Raw genomic sequence first — 23,248 nt, 5'->3', positions numbered from 1 at the left:
ATTTTGCGTTTTCCTGATAATATATACAAATTAGTATGGGCCAGAAAAGAAAAGAGTGAAAAAGGAAGGTGTTTTGATGGGTAAGGAAGAAGGTATGATGGGGAGGTGAGATAGTATGGTGAGGAGGACAGATGGAATGATAGGAAAGAGACATAGTATGACGGGTAAGGGAGATCGTATTATGGGAGGGATAGATGGTATAATGAGAGGATACATGTTATGAATAAAAAGATGGTATGATGAAGAAAGGAGATGGTATGATGTGTAGGAAAGATGGTATTATGGGAAGGATAGATGGTATACCAGGGAAGAGAGATGGTATAATAGGAGGAGACATAGTATAAAGAAAAAAGATGGTATGAGGGGAAAGAGAGAGTATGATGGAGAGGGAAGATGGTATGATCGACCGTGGAGATTGTATGATGAAGATGTGACTTTAGGAGGGGACATGGTATAATTGGGAAGAAATTATCAATCAGTTATTTCTATTCAATTTTTAAAAAAAGTTTAAATTTTGATTTTAAAATAAAAATATGATATTCCTTTGAGCAAATAATTTTTTCAGATTATAATTTCTTATTTGGCTTACATGGGTATATCAGCTCATTGCGCAAATGATTGAGATTTTACTAAAATGTCAGACGAGTTGACTCAATCATTAAAACCTTGAAACTAATGCGAACAAACAGAAATGTCTGAAATGCCACAATGTCAATACTTGACGCATGTATTTCTCATAGATCATAAAAAAGCAGCGGCTGCCAAGAGGATAGCCATCTGTATTTCTCTAACATGCAACAAGTTAGATGAGACAAAAACCATTAACGATGCAGGATTTGAATGCGATTACAGTATATCAACCCCCTTTTTGAGTTATTGAATGTTGGCACAATACCTATTTTGAAAAATTAAACTGAAGTTGTTTTTATTTTATAATTTAATTTCTAATTCAATGTTTAAGTTTTAATTTTTTGGTTTAATGTTTTATTTTAACATTTTTATTGAATTTTTAGTTTCTAATTTTTTATCAAATATTTAAGTTTCTAATTTTTTTATATTTTAATATTTAATTTTTTATTAAATGTTTTAATTTTTTATTTTTTATTAAATGTTTTAATTTTTTATTTTTTATTAAATGTTTTAATTTCTAATTTTTTATTATATGTTTTAATTTCTATTTTTTATTAAATGTTTTCATTTCTAATTTTTTATTAAATGTTTTAATTTCTAATTTTTTATTAAATGTTTAAATTTCTAATGTTTTATCAAATGTTTTCATTTCTAATTTTTTATTAAATGTTTTAATTTCTAATTTTTTATTAAATGTTTTAATTTCTAATTTTTTATTAAATGTTTTAATTTCTAATTTTTTATTAAATGTTTTAATTTCTAATTTTTTATCAAATGTTTTAATTTCTAATGTTTTATTAAATGTTTTAATTTCTAATTTTTTATTAAATGTTTTCATTTCTAATTTTTTATTAAATGTTTTAATTTCTAATTTTTTATTAAATGTTTTAATTTCTAATTTTTTATCAAATGTTTAAATTTCTAATGTTTTATTAAATGTTTTAATTTCTAATTTTTTATTAAATGTTTTCATTTCTAATTTTTTATTAAATGTTTTAATTTCTAATTTTTTATCAAATGTTTAAATTTCTAATGTTTTATCAAATGTTTTAATTTCTATTTTTTATTAAATGTTTTAATTTCTAATTTTTTATTAAATGTTTTAATTTCTAATTTTTTATTAAATGTTTTAATTTCTAATTTTTTATTAAATGTTTTAATTTCTAATTTTTTATCAAATGTTTTAATTTCTAATGTTTTATTAAATGTTTTCATTTCTAATTTTTTATTAAATGTTTTCATTTCTAATTTTTTATTAAATATTTTAATTTTTAATTTTTATTAAATGTTTTCATTTCTAATTTTTTATTAAATGTTTTCATTTCTAATGTTTTATTAAATGTTTTAATTTTTAATTTTTTATCAAATGTTTTAATTTCTAATGTTTTATTAAATGTTTTAATTTCTAATTTTTTATTAAATGTTTTCATTCCTAATGTTTTATTAAATGTTTTAATTTCTAATTTTTTATTAAATGTTTTAATTTTTTATTTTTTATTAAATGTTTTAATTTCTAATTTTTTATTAAATGTTTTAATTTTTTATTTTTTATTAAATGTTTTAATTTCTAATGTTTTATTAAATGTTTTAATTTCTAATTTTTTATCAAATGTTTTAATTTCTAATGTTTTATTAAATGTTTTAATTTCTAATTTTTTATTAAATGTTTTAATTTCTAATTTTTTATTAAATGTTTTAATTTCTAATTTTTTGTTAAATGTTTTAATTTCTAATTTTTTATTAAATGTTTTAATTTCTAATTTTTTATTAAATGTTTTAATTTCTAATTTATTGGATTCATTGGACTACTGTTCTCATCTCAAGATGAGGAGAGTAGTCCAATGAATTAAAATAATGCGAATAGTAGTTTCTAGTTTGTTTTTGTTTTTGTATACTTGGTTCATTATGTTGTATTATGGGATATCATCTTTTTATTGCTACATGAAAGCATTTGATTAAATAGTAAATGCCTATATTTATTATTTCCTTTACCTATCTTACCGTTTATTTACCTTAATTATTTCCATCTATCCCGTCTCTCTCTCTCTCTCTCTCTCTCTCTCTCTCTCTCTCTCTCTCTCTCTCTCTCTCTCTCTCTATTTTATTATTGCTAGCATTTTAGTTTTAATAGTTTTAGTAGTTTTAATTGTTGCTTTTTGACATAAAATTCTGGGTGAATATAATCTGAAGCCACAACTGGTTGATAAGTGAGAATAAAGAATATTGAATGTCAGCCGTGAACAGCATCTCTCCAGAGGAGGAACCCTATTTTAATAAGTTTCTAAGACTAATCTTATTCCAGACCCGAAGTGGAAAACTTACATCAGATCTATTTTAACGATTACTGGAAAAATGGCTGTTGTTTTTCTACTATTCCAGAAACCCTTGACGCAATCTTCTACATGAACCAGATAAATCTTGAAGACGTGCCACCCAGAGCATTATTTCCTGCCTTGATAGAGTATAAATTGGCTATGAAATTTAGTGGCAGTTGTCCTCTTCTTATCCTTACAGTCTCTCTCTCACAAAAGGACCTTACTAGTCTCTCTCTACTCCATCATTATTTTCATGGTAGGCGCTTGACTGAGCTGCAGTCGTTGGTTCCTCTCTATAAAACATTCACCACAAAAACTCGCCTAGCTACAACCCCTGCAATGAATTTTGCTTTCTTCTTCTGTGTGCCTAGAGATAGATGGAGCTTCCATAAGCAGAGTTTCTTTCAAAAACTATCCGTCTGTGGAATACAATACCTCAGGGCTGCTTCCTAGCTGACTATGGTCGTTTTCAAGTTCAATGTTAACAAATTCTTGTTGAATCGTCCTCTTAAGCAATCAAATTCTGCCCAGATCGTCTGTCATCTTCATGATGTCAGTCTCATAATCCACCTGATACAAATCATTAACCCTTGTCTTTGAGTGACCTTTGGGTCTTGATAAACAGTGATTCATTAGTAAAAAAAAAGGACAAAAAACATTTGGTAGCTATCAACACAATATTATAATAATGTGTAATGATTAAATAGAAATGGTGTTGGAGAATTATCCGTTTATTAAATGGATTGTTCATTGTGATGAGAGAACCTGTTATTTTTTGTTTTGTTTCGTTTTTTTACTATGGAGTAACAACTTAGCAAGACCTAGGGGCCATTCAAGGATAAAGATCAATGGGTGTCAGGTGAAACAACACTGTGATTATCGTGATGGTAGATATTGGGTAAAAATGAATTATTTAAGAGGACAGCTCAACAAGAACTTGTTTATGATGAACTTGAAAACGATCATGTTATAGTCAGCTGGGAAGCAGTTCGATGGTGTTGTGTTCCACAGACGAGCAGTTCTGGGGGAAAAGCTTTGTTCATAGAATTTTTGATTAGTTTTAGCCACAGATAGAGAGTAAAGGTTGAAGGGAGCCATCCTCGGATGAACTGGGGTCACATGCAAATGAAGGTTTATCAGTTATTAAATAAAGGACAGTTGTGTGTGTGTGTGTGTGTGTGTGTGTGTGTGTGTGTGTGTGTGTGTGTGTGTGTGTGTGTGTGTGTGTGTGTGTGTGTGTGTGTGTGTGTCCGTCCGTCCGTCCGTCCATTCTAAAAGTAAAAAAACTAAAAGCTATTATATTCTTTTTCGGCATTGCCTCAGACAGTACATGGACACGTTGTTTGTAATATTAATTTAGGAGATGATCACCAGGAACAAAATTAGTCAGAGAATGGGAGAAGACTTTTTTTTTGTTTTTTACATAGGAGTCACCACTTATAAAGACCCAGAGACCATGTGAGAAAGAGGTTGCAGGGAAGAGAAAGGGGCATCTCACACTAGGCTACAAAGTCTATTTTGAACTCTGTCAAGATGGAATAAGGTCTTTCTAGCAGCTTCTTCCCAGATGTGGCAATAATAGTCCATCCTTGGATGTATCTGGCTCTTATGCAGGTAGAGAATTGCAGAAGATATTTAAAGCATCCTTTTTCCATTGACCTTTGGTGTGAAACTTAAACTAAAATACATTTTCTTGCCCTTCAAACTAGGATCAAAGTTATCTAAAGTAGAACATGTACTAAAGTGATGACTGAGATGATTCTAAGTAAGAGTAAAGTAGATATTGTTATCATTATAAACTAAGGATGACCAACGGCATCCATATTCACCACACTTTTGATGATCTTGTGTCTGACTTGTTATAAATGTAATTTTTTATATTTTCTACAAATAAATAATTTAAACTGTAGCATCTGTTCTGTCCACGGGGGCCAGGCGAGGGGGAAATCCTTTCCAACTCGGGAAGAGGATAGAAAGGAGGATAGAGAGAGAGCAGTTTCACAAAAAAAGATTTCACACACACTTTTTAAGTCCTATACTTTGTTATCCATGCCCTTCCGAGCAATTCCGGGTAGGCATATGAAGTTATCATATTTTATTATGTGCTAAATTAGATTTCAGAAGACAAGCTGTGTATGTGAACAGTGCTTGAACAAATGGATGTCATAAATCGATTCACTCAATAATTTGCCCATCAGTTATTATTAGATGAGCATGTTTTCTTACTGAACACTGCAGCTGTGTTTCAAAACGTTTTCAAACGTCAAGGATTTTCTAACTAATTTAGGATCATTTATATACTAGACTTTATGGCACGTTTCAAAATGGCAATAGTTATAGCCCGTTTATTTAGAATGAGTGCTTTATGCTAAATTGATTGCTGAATATGGCTAGATTTCTGTTGATTTTTGCATAAAATACTAATCTCTATTAATCTGTATTGATCCTTAACTACACATTGAATGGATACCACAATACTTAGTTCGCTGCACCTTATCATAACAAAGGTCCATACAAAATTTCAGAAAGATCGTCCCAGTAGTTTCCGAGAAAAAGTGGAACTTAAATACTAATCCCTATTAATCCTTAACTGTGTATCAGATGGACACAATAATACTTAGTTCACTGCAACTTATCATAACAAAAATACATGCAAAATTTCATCCAGATCAGCCCAGTAATTTCTGAGAAAAAGTGGAATGGACAGATAGATAAACAGATAGACAGACTAAAAGGAATATAAATGTTGAATTCAAGAATATCGTTCCTCTTCCTTGGTCGTCTGATTTTTGAGATATGCTCCATTTTTATTTGAGCATTTGTTTTCCAAACTAGCACTGTCATCCAAGAATTTATTTTGTTTTTGACACAGTTGAATTAGCCATGACTGACATTAAATCACTAGTTTTTCTTTTCTTTTCAGATCCTCTAGGTTTGCATTATTACAATGAATGGCACTTCTACACTATTGGGACGAAATTTCGGAAATCGTAAAACTGAATTTCACATTAAAACTATGGTATCTATATATTCCTTGTATTTTTAAGATGATTATATCCAAAAATTACGAAAATCGATAAGGTGGAAAATTATGTATTAAAGAAAATAAAAAATAGAATTTGGTGAAAATGATTGTAAGACATAGGAGAGTTCAAAAAGGGGGTAATTTTCATTTTGATTCAAACAAGATGGTGGCAATTATCACGATTAAATGTATGTTTTTTTCATAATTCAGTAACATTTTCAGGTAATTTCGACTGCATAATTTGGAAGCTACGATTGTAACTTATTAGAATTAACAAAAAAAAAATCAGTTAGAACCATTGTTTTTATCTGAAAACTCCATTTATCAACTACAAAATTTCGCCCCAATAGTGTAGAAGCACCCAATGAATTTTATTAAATTCTTATTCAGATATCAGTTGAGGATACGTCATTGACAATCAGTCTGACAGAAAGTAAGCCATTGTAGTTTCTTCTGGCGCTACTCTGTTGAAGTATTTGTTCTGCATAATCCTGGGTGTTCACCCTCCCAAGCTTTATCTCCTCAATTTCAAAAAGGTTGATTTATGGCCAATCGACTTAGGCACTCCTACCAAGGAATAACTAACAAGGCTACCCAAGCAAATTTTTGCAAAGTCGGAGTTCACTATTTTTTGTATGCTGGCCTACTATCCCATTTTCCTGCTTGTGTCACATCTTCCCATGGTAAAAGTGAGGTAGATATCCGCATTATTCCAATAAATCAGAATTGTGAGAACCATCCTAATTAGTTCTGCTACATCCGTGTACATGTGGTTGTTCCGAACTATTAAGAGAGAACCATGGAGTGTGCAGAAAAAACATATCAAGTCGACACATCCATTCTTCTTTGTATATACTAGCAGGGCCCATGTCCCAGCATTTTTGGGGAAAATTGAGAATCCAAATAAAGTCTTCTTCTGAACCAAGAAACTCATATTATACTACATTTTTTATGGTTTTCTGATGGATAAACAGTGAATACTGAAGAGGAAAGAAAAAAAACCCTAAATATTATGTTCTTTCAAATATTATGCCTATAAAGAAGTTGAATTACGTGAGATTAAAAGCAATTATATATAGCGGATAAAAGCAAAAGAGTGCACTTGATAGTGACTATTTCAAATTCATAAACAATTGAAGTAAACTGTTTCTGTTTTATGAAACGCTCATAAAAATGTTTCAAGTTTGATTTAAACGGTTTCAAACACAATAAATGATTGCATACTGAGATAAATTTCTGAAATAGTTCCCCCTTCAATTTCTTCAACAATAAGAAAACAATCCATAACAGTAATTAAATAAGAAAAACATCCACAACATTCAACAAAAAAGAATATTATCCATAACAATTAATCAATGAGAAAATAATCCATAACAATCACTAAATAAGAAAACCGTCAGTGAGTATTGAAGAAGGAAAAAAAAACTAAATAATATATTCTCTGAAATACGAGGGGCGTGCAATAAGTAATGCTCCTGACCCACTTCCCATAGAAATAGAACAACAAAACTTGGCACAGTTATTAGTCTTGCTTTATATAGGAACCACCCAGAGATGCATTTCTCCCATCGTTTGATGCAGCTCTGGAGACCGTTTTTGTAGAACACCCCAGGTTGGTCTTCCAACCACGATGTGACTTCAGAAATCAAGGCTGCATCATCTGGGAAACGCTTTCCTTTCAAAAACAACTTCATGGCTGGGAAGAGGTGAAAGTCAGAGGGTGCAAGGTCAGGAGAGTAGGGAGGATGGGGAAGGATTTCATAACCACACGCCCATGCTTCTGATCTGGCAACATGTGAGTTGTGGACTGGAGTGTTGTCCTGCAGGAGGAGGGTACCTTTGCTGATCTTGCCCTGCCTCTTGATTTTGATAGTTTCCCTTAGTTTCCTCAAAAGTGAAGCATAATAGGCTCCTGTAATTGTGGTACCATTTGCCAGGAAATCTGTCATCACTACTCCGTCCTGGTCCCAGAAGACTGTGAGTATGACCTTGCCAGTGGAGGGCTGCACCCTTGCCTTCTTTGGAGGTGGTGAATCCAAGTGCTTCCACTGCATTGACTGGGCTTTGGTCTCTGGATCATAGTGATGGACCCAGGTTTCATCCTGTGTAATCAGTCTTTTGAAAAACTTTGACTCATCTTCTTGGCACATCTTCAAATTCATCTTCGAGCACTCGACGTGTTCTCGCTTCTGGAATCGTGTGAGCAGCCTGGGAATCCATCTGGCAGACACCTTATGCATATGCAAATGGTCATGAATGATAGTTTCCACAGACCCTGTACTAATCTTGACATCTTGGGCTATTTGGCGAATAGTAATGCGCCGATCTTCCAAAATGGCAGCCTCAACTTGACGGACAAATGCCTCATCAATGGCAGAAGGGGGGGCGACCAGGTCTGGGAGCTGTTTCCGCAGACTTCCGGCCATGTTTGAATTCATGATGCCAGCGTTTTACAAGGTAATAGGATGAGGCATTATCACCATAAGTTTCTTTCATTTCATCAAAAGTCTCCTGTGGTGTGCGTCCTTTCAAATACAAAAACCAGATCACTGCTCGACATTCAACAGGCTCCATTTCACACCTGACTCAGTTCAAACACCTGTAAAACAGAAACTACAATTAGTTCAGAGCTGTAATTTACCACATAACCCGTAGAGATATAAATCATTGCCCATGCAAAATTTCAGCTACATCAGACAACAGGAAGTGGGTCAGAGACATTACTTATTGCACGCCCCTCGTATTATGCTTATAAAGAAGTTGATTTAAAAAGAAAAACAAAATAATGAAAACTAATCGAATTATTATGTAATGGTGCAGTTACATGAAATTAAAGCAATTATATGTAGCAGGTATAAATGAAAGAGTGCACTTGATAGTGACTATTCCAAATTCATAAACCTAAGCTGCAATCAATTGAAGGAAACTGTTTCTGTTTTATAAAACGCTCATAAACAACGTTTGAAGTTTAATTTAGACGATTTCAAACACAATAAATGATTGCATGCTGAGATAAATTTCTGAAATAGTTCCCTCTTCAGTTTCTCCAATAATCCATAACAATCAACCAATAACAAAACAATCCATAACAATCAATCAATTACAACTAACCAATAACAAAATCTTCCATAACAATCAATCAATAAGAAAAATAACAATCAGCCATAACAACCAATAAGAAAACACTCCATAGCAATCAAACAATAAGAAAACAATCCATAACAATTAACCAATAAGAAAACAATCCATAACAATCAATCAATAAGAAAACAGTTCATGACAATCAACTAATAAAAAAAACAATCCATTACAACCAACCAATAAGAAAATCTCCCATAACAATTAACCAATAAGAAAAATAACAATCAGCCATAACAACCATTAAGAAAACAATTCATAACAATTAACCAATAAGGAAACAATCCATAACAATTAACCAATAAGGAAACAATCCATAACAATTAACCAATAAGGAAACAATCCATTTCAATCAATCATTAAGAAAACAATCGATAAAAATCAATCAATAAGAAAACAGTTCATGACAATCAACTAATAAAAAGACAATCGATAACAATCAACCCATCAGAAAACAATCCATCTCAATCAATCATTGAAAAAACAATCGATAAAATTCAACCAATGAGAAAGCTTTTCATAACAACTAATCGATAAAAAATCTCTTCATAGCAATCACATATTTCTTGATCAATAAGATCTAAGATGGATCCTCATCTGATCTTAACCTTAGCACTTAAATTAAATGTTACATAATTGAAGGGAAGTTTAAACTGTATACAACCACACACTTGAGATAGAAGAGACGGAAATATCAGCTACTCTAGATAACAAATTCATACTTCTCAGATAAGCATCAAGTATTCAGATCGAATATCAGTTTGTTTTGAAACACAGTTAATTTGAATCTGCATCATGACAAGATGAGGTTAACAACCTGAAACTGTTTTTCATAAATAAGTCATTTTTATGTCTTACTTCAAAATGTCCAAAATTGTAACTACACTTAATAAAGTGTATTCAAATTTTTAAAAGCATAAGTGGAGTTAGAATGAATCAGGGGGCAATATTACATGGGAAGGAGGGAGAGTGAATGAGAAAAAACTTTGTATTTAATAATCAAAAGATCATTCGACTAAAAGCTAAAATCTACAAGAAAAATAATTTTTAAAGATTCATTTGGACTAAAAACTAGAAAGCTAAACCTTTTGATCGACATAATCTTCAAAAGTGAAACGTTAACGGATAAAATTTACAATAAATCAATTAATAGTTAGAAAAATAACGAGAAATATATAATTTTATATAATTTATTATTATTATTTCAGGTATACACATAATATTATAATGTGATATATATATATATGTGTCTGTATGTCTGTGTGTCTGTCTGTCTGTGTACCTTTTCCTTCACAATAACTCTGTTAATTTTTAGTCTACAGACTCAAAATTTGATATACAGGGTACTGAGGTTTGGGAAAATCGATGTGATCGGTTTTCGGCCAGAAATTTGGCTGTTAAGGGGTCAAAGTTCAACGATTTGACCTTTGAGAACTCTCAAACTCCTCCGACAATTTGCAGGCTAAAGACTTGAAATTTTAGATATAGGTTCCTTGGACATAGATCTAACTTAATAACTCGATTTTAGCCCAAAACCATAAATTTTAAGGGGGTCATAATGGGGGTCAAAGTTTAAAAAATTGACCCTTTTTTTTTTTTTTTTTTTGCTCAGCATATACCTCCAAACAGCCGGGCAACGCCAGGTACCCATGCTAGTATATCTATAAAAGTGAACGTGTCTGTGTGTGTGTGTCTGTGTACATTTCCCTATGCAATAACTCTGACAATTTTTAGTCTAAAGACTCGAAATTTGATATACAGGGTGCTGAGATTTGGGAAATTCTTGGTGATCGATTTTCGGCCAGAAACTTGGCTGTTAAGGGGTCAAAGTTCAACGATTTGACTTTTGAGAACTCTACCAAACTCCTCCGACAATCTTGGATCTAAACACTTGAAATTTTAGATGTAGGTTACTTGGACATGGCTCTAACTTAATAACTCAATTTTAGCCCAAAACAATAAATTTTAAGGGGTCATAATATGGGTCAAAGTTTTTAAAAATTGACCTCTGCGGTCTCTACCAAATTACTCAGACAATTTCTGGTCTAAACATTTGAAATTTTACATAAAGAGTATTCAGAGAGAGGGCAAGCTTTTTAATCGGTTTGGGGCGAAAAGTTTTAGGTACCAATATATAAATGTATGTATGTATGCCTGCCTAGTCCGACCTTTTATACGACAAATATTGAAAAACTGGCTAAAAACATTAATATCTTCACCTTAAACTGGCCACTTTTGTACAGGGGGGGGGGAGGGAGTCGTCTTTTTCGCTGATATTTTTTAAAGTTATCCTCTCCTTATAATTGTCTAGCCTAAATGTTAACATAATTCACTTCAGGTTTGGCGGTGGTCGTAACCGCAAGGACGTCAAGTTTTTTTCCCCCTTTCTTTTCCTCCTTCGCGGTATGGGTTCGAGTCTGCCTTCCTACTACCACTTTTTTTTTCTATTTTGGTCAACAGACACATACAAACACCCGGGCAGCGCCGGGATCAAATGCTAGTATATATATATATATATATATATATATATATATATATATATATATATATATATATATATATAATACTAAAACGCTGTCGTTCTTGGTTGTTTGCTTGCTTGCTTGTGCAATATCCTCCTCCTACTACTACTATGCCTCCTATTTTTGTTACTACTATTACTTCTCCTCTTTACAACTACTACTACGTCGCCTTTTCCTCCTCTTACTACTACTACTACTACGCCTCCTCTTCCTTATCCTACTATTACTTCTACTGGTTGACATGTATTTTCCCTACTACTACTCTAAACAGAATGACTCATAGAAATCTATCTATATTTTTTTTTCAGTTTAATATACTTTCATAGAAATGTTTCTGTTATGTCACAAAAAACTATTTTCTTTATGTCACAATTGTCATGCTCATACATTAATTCCATAGCTAATATAACATACTGACCCCTTAGGGGATGTTTTGCAACTATTCTATATTACAACTATACTGTCGCAATTTTCTCACAAATAAATCAACTTTGACCTGTTGACAACGTATCTTTTTTATGTGTACGTTTTCAGCGTCCTAATTTTTTTTTTTTTTTGCATTTTAAATTATCCAAATAAATAATTGTTAATACTTTCTGCATTTGTTTTTACATCGTTCATTTCCGTATTACGTTTAAGTTATTTTAACGCAATTTTCTTACAAATAAATCTACTATTTTACAATGTATTGTTTTACTGTGTACGTTTTCAGCGACACAATTTAAAAAAATTTTTTTCCACATTTAAATTAACAGATATTTCAAAATTTGAATTTAACTTTAAGTATTATGGTATCTGTTCAGTGCACATTTACCTATAAGTATGGCAAACCACTTATAATTCAATGGCTGTTTTTTTTTTTTTTTTCAAGATTAAACAATTATAAACAGAACGACTCATAGAAATCTATCTATATTCTTTTTTCATTTTGATATATTTTCATAGAAATGTTTCTGTTATGTCACAAAAAACTATTTTCTTTACGTCACAAGTGTTACGCTCATACATGAATTCCATCCAAGATTGTTAAAATACACCTGAAGCGCTTTTCGTTCAGACTTCGGGTGCATTTTAACGATCTTGTTTTTAATCGACTTATTTATTTTACTGAATTGTACATTTGTTATATGTAACTTGCCCCATTTTTTTTCTTTTTCCTCACCCCGTTTTCCATCTTATTTTAGTTGACTGAATTTTCGCTATGGTTCACTTCTTTACAATTATTCTAAAATTTTGCCAATCGAATAAAGTTATATATATATATATATATATATATATATATATATAAGTTGGAATCATGAGGTGAAATCGCCATATTGTGGGGCCTAAGAAAAATTAGTAACAAAATACAGTACAGTATATAATACACATGTATATAATTAAATAACATTATAAATAACACCGTAAGGTGGGGTAAATACCGTAACCAGGGTCTGGAAAAAACATTATATTCAACATCGTAACCTGAAAAAACATATCCTATGTCCACCGTATCTGTTACATGAACAATGTAAGTTGTCTAAAATGATGTTTTTTCTAAGTGTTTTAAGATAAAGATCTGATAAGTACGTGATTAAATATGCAGCAATAACATAATTTTGCAGACTTGTTAGTCACAATATGAAACAATATTGTAATGGCTATCTTTGAAAAGTAATAAATGACCAACTGTTTAATATCTATTTTTATAATTTTGTAAAAATCAGAGGTGTCTGAATGGTCACAAGGGCTTTCACCCTCTTTTTACTTCCTTTGCATAAAAGTAAATTAGACTAAATATAGCCTACAATACAACCCCTTACACCTATCAGCTGTGTTTCAAAACTCATAATAGTCGGCTAATTAATTTAGAAGTTAATCCCGTACATACAAATATATATAAACATATACTTAACTTTATGGGATGATATATAAGCTACACAGAAACGTTTATGTTTCATTTCCAGGGGAAATTATCAGGCTAATTTGCACTCCATCTTGTGATTTACCTCGGAAATGAAACATAAACGTTTCTGAGTAACTTATTTGCGATAAGTATATTTTCATATCACTACTAAGCTCATATATTTAGGACTGTAGAAGTATATACCGAAAAAAAATATACTCAATATTGAATTATTTTATGTGTGTGTGTGTGTGTGTGTGTGTGTGTGTGTGTGTGCCTTAGAAAATTAAAGTTGATGGATCAGGTTGTGAAAGTGATTTAGAAATAATTGAGAGCAGCAATGGAAGTGTTGCAAAATTTCTAAATGCATTCTTATGAGTGCAACGAGCAGTATATATATCGTTTAAGCTGTCATGAAACAAACCAGTAATATCTTATTTTGTATTAGCTCTGGTCAGGCTATACCAGCTTCCTCCAAAGGATGAAATTTACAGGGAGTATTAAAATCACAAGTGGACCTCAGTCGTATATATATCCCAGTCATGGGAAAACGGCATGCAGTACCTAACATTCTCAAATGGTCACCCATCTGGTACTGGCCAGGCTCGACATTGCTTAACTTTGATAATCTCCCAAGAATCAGTGTGTCACTGCGCTTATGCTGTACATGTCATGCTCTTGAAATAATTATAACAAATTCGGATAATCTGGATTATTTGAAGTACCGTTCTCGGATAATATTGAGCTGAAGCAAAACTTCGAACATATCTTCTTGAATTGAAAGCCATGTTTAATTTCAGAAGAGTTTCCGATGGGTAGCTGATCTGTACAATCTGTATATTAAGGGGCGGAACAGAAGGAATTGGTGAGTAAAAACAAAAAAAGTTGTTGTGGATCGGTAATGGTAGGAAGAAAGACACAATTCTGTATTCAATGGAAACAAAATGTATTGCAAATAAAAACAAATGCAACAAATAAAAAGAATGGTTATACATCAGTCTGACTGCACCCAGTGTGCATAACATGTGCATAACGCCAAGAGGTATATTCCCTCACTATTTATCGTAAGCAAAACGTAGAATTGTTATCCATAAGGTGGACACCACAACAAATGTAATACAGTGCCATGAGCATAGTGAAAATGTTCATAGTAGTGATCCTTATTCAATTGCGAGCAACGTTGAGTCTCCCTGTTAATATAAAATAATTACAATACAAAGCAACAGCGAACTATAGAATTGTAGATAAGTCAGTAGCTACTAGTGTTGGGACGATTAATCAAAATTGGGAAGCGGAAAAATCAGGACTATGGGGGTATTGGAATCGGTATTGGAATCGTAAAAATATGTGCCTTTTTTCCAATGCCAAAGTTTTTTTTTATTTTTTTATGCTTTAATCATCTTTTTTATAGGATTTTTTTAAAAACAAAATCTTCCATTGGTGGTAGTAATAATAAAATAATAAATTGATTTTAAACTACCAGTACAACTAAAATCTATAGATCGCTGCCGTAAGTGTGCGTTTTACGTTTGAGAAAATATCTGCACATTTAACATGTGTTTTTTACGGTAATAATAACCATTTTATAGTTAAAGATTTAGAAACTTATAAAGAATCGGAATCGGTAATTGTATCGGAATCGGGAAAAATATTGAAATCGTCCCATCACTAGTAGCTATAGATTTTACTTACTGTAACAAAAAGCTATCCTCCCGCTCCTCTTTTGACAAATAACGGTTCGTATAGTCCGTGTCTTCAAATCGTTGCTTTAAAGCATGAAACAAAAAATTTGGTTCCGGCGTGAAATCTGAAGAAATAGAAAAAGTAAAACAAAGTTGGGTTTTTTAATTTCATTTTTATAAAATATCAGATTTATTTAAACTGTCATGAAACAAACCGGTAATATCTGATTTGGTATTAACTCTGGTCAGGCTATACCAGCTTCCTCCGAAGGATGAAGTTTATGGGAGAATTAAATTCACAAGTGGTTTTCAGCCGCATATATATCCTAGTCATGGGAAGATGGCATCCAGTACCTAGCATTCTCAAATGGTCACTCATCTGGTACTGGCCAGCCTTCATGTAGCTTAACTTTGGTGATCTATCAAGAACTAGTACGACAATGTACTTATACTGTACATGTTATGCTCTTTAAATAATTATAATAAAATCGGATAATCTTGGATTATTTAGATTATTTGAACTACCTTTGTATTGAGCTGAGGCAAAATGGATTCATTAGTCAATTAAAAGAAGCTTTTATTCTGTGCTGTTGCTCTGTCTCTTGGGAAATCGTTTTTAAGTTGACTGACTTCAAGAGACATTTTAATATGGGGTTTAAAACATCATAAAAATCAACGTTAAATATTTCGCTCTTTTTGTTGGCATGAAATAATTAAATTATTGCAATACACAAAAAACTAAGGCCACCTTTTGAAAATTTCAGTGAAAAGAAAATATGTATAACTTAAATGAATGTTGGATGTATTATAATTTTTTCACCCTGACTGTTGAAATTTTATAAACTGATGAAGCCTCCTCATGAATACCAATGATAAAAATATAAAAGTGTATGTTCTTAAAATCGGCAGAAATAATTGTTTGTAAATAAAATTGTTTTTGAAGAAAATATGAAATGTTTCTCTGACTAAATATGATTTATATGATGTTAAACTGAGAGCTCTAGTTATACACTATTGAGCTACAATATAAAACTTTAACTGAAAGTGTTAACTAAAAGAAATTTATATCATCTATAATATAAATCTCACCTCTCTGTTTAAATGTATGTATGTATGTATGTATGTATGTAAAAACATATGTATGTAAAAAATATCTGCCTAAAATTTTCGATGGAGGCGACAGATTTTCACAAGATCAGTATCGTTTTGAAGCTCGGCCCTTCAGACGACAAATATCGAAAAATTGGCTAAAAATATTGATTCCTTCACCCTCAACTAAGCACTTTTCTACAGGGAGGGGTCGCTTTTTTTGCCGATATTTTCGAAAGTCATCTCCTCTTTTCGATTGACTAGCCTTAATTTAAACATTCGTCACTTCCGGTTTGGTGATGGGCGCAACAGCAAAGACCATGTTTTTTTTTCGCATTCTTTTCCTCCTTTGCGGTATGGGTTCGAGCCTGCCTGCCTACTCTGACTTTTATATTTTTTTGCTCAACACACACCTCTAAACACCCGGGCAACACCGGGCACCCAGACTAGTCTATTATAATAAAGTTGTATTCCTTTCTGTTTTTTGTTTGTTTACAGTATACGTTATACATGACATTATAGCATATATATAGTGCAGTATGTCATATATGACGTCATGATGATATCATAGATGGCATCATATATGATGTCATAGCAGATGACATCATATATGACATCTATTTTCAACCTGGCAACAAAAATAAAGCTAACATGTATAGCCATCCACAGACAGACTGTTGCACTGTATCGATGGGGCTAGACAAGCAACTCCCAAAAGTTATTTTATGGTGAACTCATTCTTGACAAAAGACCCCAACACAAGCCCAAAAAACCTTTTCATGATAGCATGAAGGAGAGTCTAATGAGCTTTCATGTTCCTGTTGACAGTTGGGAGTCCCCAGCGTATGATTGCAAGCAGTGGAGGGCACTGATATACAGAGGTGCAGAACAATTTGAAGCAACCAAGATGGACTGAGCAAAGCCAAACCTTGCTGCTCAATCATGGAGATCTTTGGATGTGTGAGGTGTGTGACCGGGCTTTGTTGTCTAAGGCAGGTTTCGTTAATCACATGAAAGTATACAAGGATACGGGTTCCATTGCTGTTGGTTTAATCCAAACCAATGAACGTTTTCAGTGACATGTCTGCTTGAGGGTGTGCAAATCGCTGGCAAGACTGAAAAGTAATCTTCGGGCACATGGATGTTTAGTGACTGAGGGAGTGGCACTCGTCTGACAAGGTATGGCAATCATCAGACAAGCAACTGCCTTAAGTTGAGATCGTAATTCGCAGTCAGCGCTTCTAACCTGTACAACTGCTGTAGATGAAATTACAATGATAAACATTGTCAAACGCTAGAAGCTCCATTTGTTTACACAAAGAGCATTGCATTATACACTAGTAGCTGCTTATTATTTCACTCACTAGTATGCTCAACCCAAGAAAGGGAGCATATTTAGTTAGACAAACTAACTGTTTCGCTCTATCACAGCTCTTTAGTGCAGCTATTTATTATGAAATTTATCTATAAAAACATCTTTGTCTACATATTTATAGACATGTTTCAATTCTAACTGGGAATCGTTTGAACCCCGTTTGGCCAAATTCTTAGTATGAAGGTGGGGATGAAAATGGAAAGAAAATATTGTTTCACAGGTTACAAGAAACAAAGTCACGTGACATGGCTTTAATTTAAAAATTATAAATATAATGGTTGATATTTTTGTATTTTTGAAGGCTTACAATGCAGGAATGTACAGTCGTTATGAGCAGATAAATAAATAAATAAATGATAAATAATTCAATAATTTTATTTTATTTTTATTTTTCTATTTATTTATTCATTTACCTGATCTTTTTTTTCAACTGTGATGGCATTTATTCCAAAGGTCCTTTCGGGTATATAATTCATCATCAGTGGAGAAACAAGTTCTCTCTCTAGACCGTAAAGTGGCTGTTTTGTTTAGATTTTAAATCCAAACGCTCAAAGATTAATTAATTCTGTTATATGTTCAGGAAAAATAATTCTATTTTCTTTTTTTTTTTTTTTTTTTTTTTTTCTTACTTGTCTATAGATTTTCTGATCAAGGGGACATAATTCAAAATTCTGTTTAATATGGTTATAACTGGCCGTTGTTGTTTAAATGTTTTTATAAAATTATGTGTTTGCTTTTTTTGTTTGGATTTTAAATCCAAACGCTCAAAGCATAATTAATGTTCATGCCATACTTCTTAAAATGGTTTAATATTTTTTATTTTTATTTCATTAATTTTATTTTTTTTTTATTTTTTGGAGTTCATTCTAATATATGTGAGAGACGGGACAATATTCATTTCAATGTTCTTACTTTTCAAACGGGACGGGGGGGGGCGGGTAATAAATCACCCTCAATGTTAATGAGAATGAGATGAACTTTGACATCTGTGAAGAAGCACCAGCAAGACTCATGATCTAAAAACATGGTCTCTGAAAGAAATAAACATTATACCGGTTGTGATAGGAACAACTGGCTTAATAAAAAAGAATCTTCAGAAATACTTAGAAGCAATCCCTGGAAGACCAAGCTGTAACGAAATACAAATAGCAACCATAAAGGGAACAGCATCTACTCTTAAAAGAGCCCTCGGATATAAATCCCAATCATAACAGAATGAAGTGTTAGCTCCAGGAGGGAGCCCTTGATCTCTTAAAAATTACTGAAGTAAAATAAATCAAAAAAGAAAAGTGATTTCTGTTCCTGATACGGTTGAATGTCCTTTTTTGAGGAGTCAGATAATCCACAGTAAAAAAACAGAAAACTACCTTTTCTAACTTTGCCCTGTGATTTCAAGTCATGGATCCTAATTCAAACATGGCCATCACAAGCAAGAAAAAACTTACAATGGAATGTGGTAAAGAAACGTGACCCAATTGGTCACCCATTGAGCTTGAGTTAGGTTGCTGGAATCAGGAAAAAGTGACTACTTCCTCACAAAGGAGGAGGTTATGCCTGAGAGGATGGCATCTTATGATCGAACAAAACAATACCTGATTCAGCCAAAAGGGTTGAACCTCTTATGAACCTAGAATCAGAATGTGCCAAAGATTCTGCAACTGGTATAAAAAAGAACAAAAAAAACAAAAAAGTGACTTTATTTATATGCCTTTAATGACAGCAAGATGAGACACAAGGTGAGTTTAATGTGGGGGAAAAACTAGCCTCCCCAAAGGTTTATTCTGGAAGAGTATAAAAATAGCTATAAATGAGTCCATTCTATTCCTTGATGGGGGCACTTCAAGCAATCAACTTAACTTTCAAAAGAAGTCTGGGAGGATGACCTTCTAAACCAAATTGAATCATAACCCATTCTAACAAAGAAGGATCTGCCAAGAGATAAGACAATCCCTAGGTTGCCAGAAGGATGTCAAAAATTCTCCTGGGGTTGGTATGAAAAGTGAGTTTGCAAAGTCAGTTAAAGTTTACAAAATGAAAAAAACCATTACGTACAAACCAATTCCGATTTCTTTTTTTTTTTTTTAATCGATTTGCTTATTTTTTTAAAGTATAAGTTAGACTTATATATACACTCATGAGCAAAAAAATGGGCCAAAAATGAAAGAAGGAAGAAATCGATTTTGCAATATTTTTCCATGAATTTTTGTTAATTTTAACTGAAAATTTCTATTTTGAAGATCATTATTATTATAGCATATAAATAATAAGTAGAAAAATTAATCCTAAAAATAGTAAGACCGCATCTTGGTGAGGATATAAAAAACCGAATTGCAGGATTAAGGCAGTCCCAAATGACTTACAAGCAGATTTTTTATATTTTAAGAAAAGAAAATGTGAAAACATCTCTTTCTGTAGTGAAGCAAATTGGTCAAAGGTTCGATGTCGAATGCTTGTGAAAAGGGAAATCTGGATGTGGTCGCCCTAGAGCATCCACTTTGAAGGACGACCACAGGCTTAAATTAACTGTTTTGAAGGACTGAAAGAAAACTTATGTTGACCATAGAAAAGAATTTAAAACAGGGACTGGAAATTCTCTTTCTAGATATACAATATCTAGACGAATGAAAGAAATGGGATTTTCTTCTAAAAGGTGTGCAAAGAAGTCATTTTTATATAAAAACATCAATGATAGGAAGAGATTTTTCTCGTATTATTGCAAGAAAGATACAGACCGGTTCAGGAATGTTTTCTGGTTAAATGAATCAAAATTTTGTCTTGTTAATGATGCTCCCGATGCTCTCAAACAGTGCAATCGAAGAACTGGAGAGAGATTTTCACCAAATTGCATAAAAACGACAGTTAAACATAGGAATGGCGGGATAATGGTATGGGGAACTTTTACTACAGCAGGAGTTGGGAAATTTATTAGATGTGAGAAGTCAATCAATGCAAAGGAATACATTCGAGTATCAGAAACAGGACTGTTACTAAGTCTGCAGAAGCTGGAAATATCCCAGAACATTATTTTTCAACGTGATAATGCCCATGCACACACTGCTAAAGTCACAAGAAAATGGTTTTCTGATAATTCAATTGATGTGATATTTTGGCCAGGTGAAAGCGCCGATTTAAACCCAATCTATAATATTTGGTCCATAATATCTCGTGCATTGGATGGAAGAACTTTTGAGAACAATAACTGTGGGAAGATGTGCAAAGCGAATGGAATAGCATCTCCTCTTCAGTGTTCCACTTTAGTTGAGAGCATGTCTAAAAGGATTGATTTTTTAAAGAAATCAAAAGGGGATGCGATTCCATCCTAAGCATTTATCATATAAATATCATATAAATGCCTTGTTCTGTGTTATTAGTATCGTTTAAGTTTTCTTGTTCAATTGTTCAGTTCAATACAGCTTTTAGTGCAATAAAATGTATAAGATTTGTTTGGCTCATTTCTTTTGCTCACGAGTGCATATATATATAATATAAAGCTGAACGTCTGTGTGTGTGTGTGGTCACGAATAGGCTCCTATATGGTTGACTATTTTAAAAAAACTGATTACATATAATGATAGAAGATGTATCGAGGATCAGGAATGGGTATGTTTGATCTGGTAGAATGGTGGTTCATAAAAATTGTGGGGTCTGCGTTCACACCTGGCCCCCAAAGTATGGAAATAAAAAATGAAAAAAGGGTTTTTGATATAGATGTACATAAGAATACTTTAATAAGTATGTTTCAACTTAAATAGGGATGGTATGATAAAATTGTGGGGTCTGCGTTCGTGCCTGTACTCCATGGAAATATGGCACAAACTTTAACAAAGACTTTTCATATCTATTTGCGTAAGTATACTTTGATAATTATGTTTCAATTTGAATAAATATGGTATAATAAAATTATTCGGTGTCTGTTCGCGCCTGACCTCCATAGAATGTAAATATGTCACAAAGTTTAACAAGGTTTTTTAAAAGGGGTGAGGGTCCACAATAACACCTTAACTTTAATCTCAATTCACGTTAGCTTTTTTTTATTTATTTTTCTTTTTTTTATTGAATCATATTGTGTCGAATAAATTCACCTCATAAATTCACGTTCTTATTAAAGTGAAAGCCAAAACAAAAGTCGGAACTTTAGACAATTCTCGACACAAATTTTGCATAACTCTGTTTTTTTTTCCTTCTCCACTTGCACGTGGCACTCTTTCGAAAATAGATAAAGAATAAAAATAAGAACGTTACTTTTTATCAAAAGAAGGAAAAAATCCTGCTCACATGATTACATTTACATAACCTTTTTATTTTTATTTATATATCTGTTTAAGCTTTTTTGTCAGTGTACTAGAAGGAATTCAGTTGATTACAACCCTTTCTGCATGTTCTTTACATTACAATAGTACAACCCTGAATCCAACAGCGCAATACTACACCGTTCAATACTGTAAAACTGAAATGAAACTGTTCTGCTTGAAAAGGGCGCCATTTTCTTCTTATTCATATTTATATCGATTCTCTGCTTTAAAAAAACTAAAGTAACTACGTGTTTACTTTTTTAATATCCCATTTTGCTGTTTCGGATTATTTTACTAAAGTAAGTAAAGCTTCATTATTTTTCAAAACTGTTTTCGTTTTTTTGTTTTCCGATATTTTGTCGATATTATTTAGTAAGAGTGTTTAGCAGAAAAGCCAACAAATGACTACCCGAAAAAATAAATATACAAGAAATAAATGTTACCATAGTCAATAAAAGTTCAATTCATGTTTTTTTTTGTTTTGAAATAGTTTTTAATGCTCTTTACTTGAAATAATTTCAGCGAACAGAAATTAAAACGAAATTTGAGGCGAAGACTACTTAAATTAATTTTTATATAAACTACACATGCCATAATTGAATATTCCTCAAGCACAAAATAACGGAAAACATTAAAATACGTTGACGGAACTCTATTAAATTGTTAACACAGAATGCTCAGGTGCCCCTCCTTCAAATTGAAAATGGGGCTCTCCATTTCAAAGTCGCTGCCATTTTGATTTTTTTTAAACCGGTTCGTGAATTAAAAAAAAAATATTTTTTTTACAAACTACTTAAAAATACAAACCAATGAACTTTTTTACCATAAAAGTAACTTTTATTGACTATGGTAACATTTATTTCTTGTATATTTATATTATTATATATATAACATTTTCTCTTTGTAAGGAAACATCATTTTGTTGGTCACTCTTGGCTACGAATGGACACAAAGTTGATATAAAAAAATATATTTTCGCGAAAATTATCTTTACTTTCATCATATTTTGCTTAGGGTAACATTTTTGAGTGTCAAAACCTATCTCTTTACAACCTCCTCCTTTTCATAACCTATCATACTTTCATCAATCACAGTCCATTTTCTGCAGGCTGTTTTTGAACCCAGTCAAGTTTTCTGTAGGCTGTTTTTGAACCCAGTAGTATATATATATTTTAACAAAAGAGTCACCATTTATCAAGGCCCGGAGGCCACTCGAGGATAAGGGTTAATGAGTGTACAGTAGCCAATGGGAAAATGTCATAGTAATCATTAGTAGTTGAAATTTAGTAAATTGG

At 32.2% G+C, this 23,248-nt stretch overlaps 1 protein-coding gene across 1 annotated transcript in view; it reads right to left on the bottom strand.

The window, feature by feature from the left end:
* The window catches only part of LOC145260607 (L-asparaginase-like), a 170,751-nt gene that overhangs the window by 125,535 nt on the left and 21,968 nt on the right, over positions 1–23,248 (bottom strand). The window contains exon 2 of the mRNA XM_080118902.1: positions 15,208–15,322. Coding sequence (XP_079975028.1) covers positions 15,208–15,322 — 115 coding nt within the window. The remainder of the gene's footprint in view (positions 1–15,207; positions 15,323–23,248) is intronic.

Source organism: Euprymna scolopes, chromosome 36, assembly GCF_053919585.1.
Source record: "Euprymna scolopes isolate OS-2025 chromosome 36, ASM5391958v1, whole genome shotgun sequence".
Taxonomy (NCBI): domain Eukaryota; kingdom Metazoa; phylum Mollusca; class Cephalopoda; order Sepiida; family Sepiolidae; genus Euprymna; species Euprymna scolopes.
Note: the sequence above shows the minus strand (reverse complement) of the source record. Positions and strands in the feature narration are given on the sequence as shown.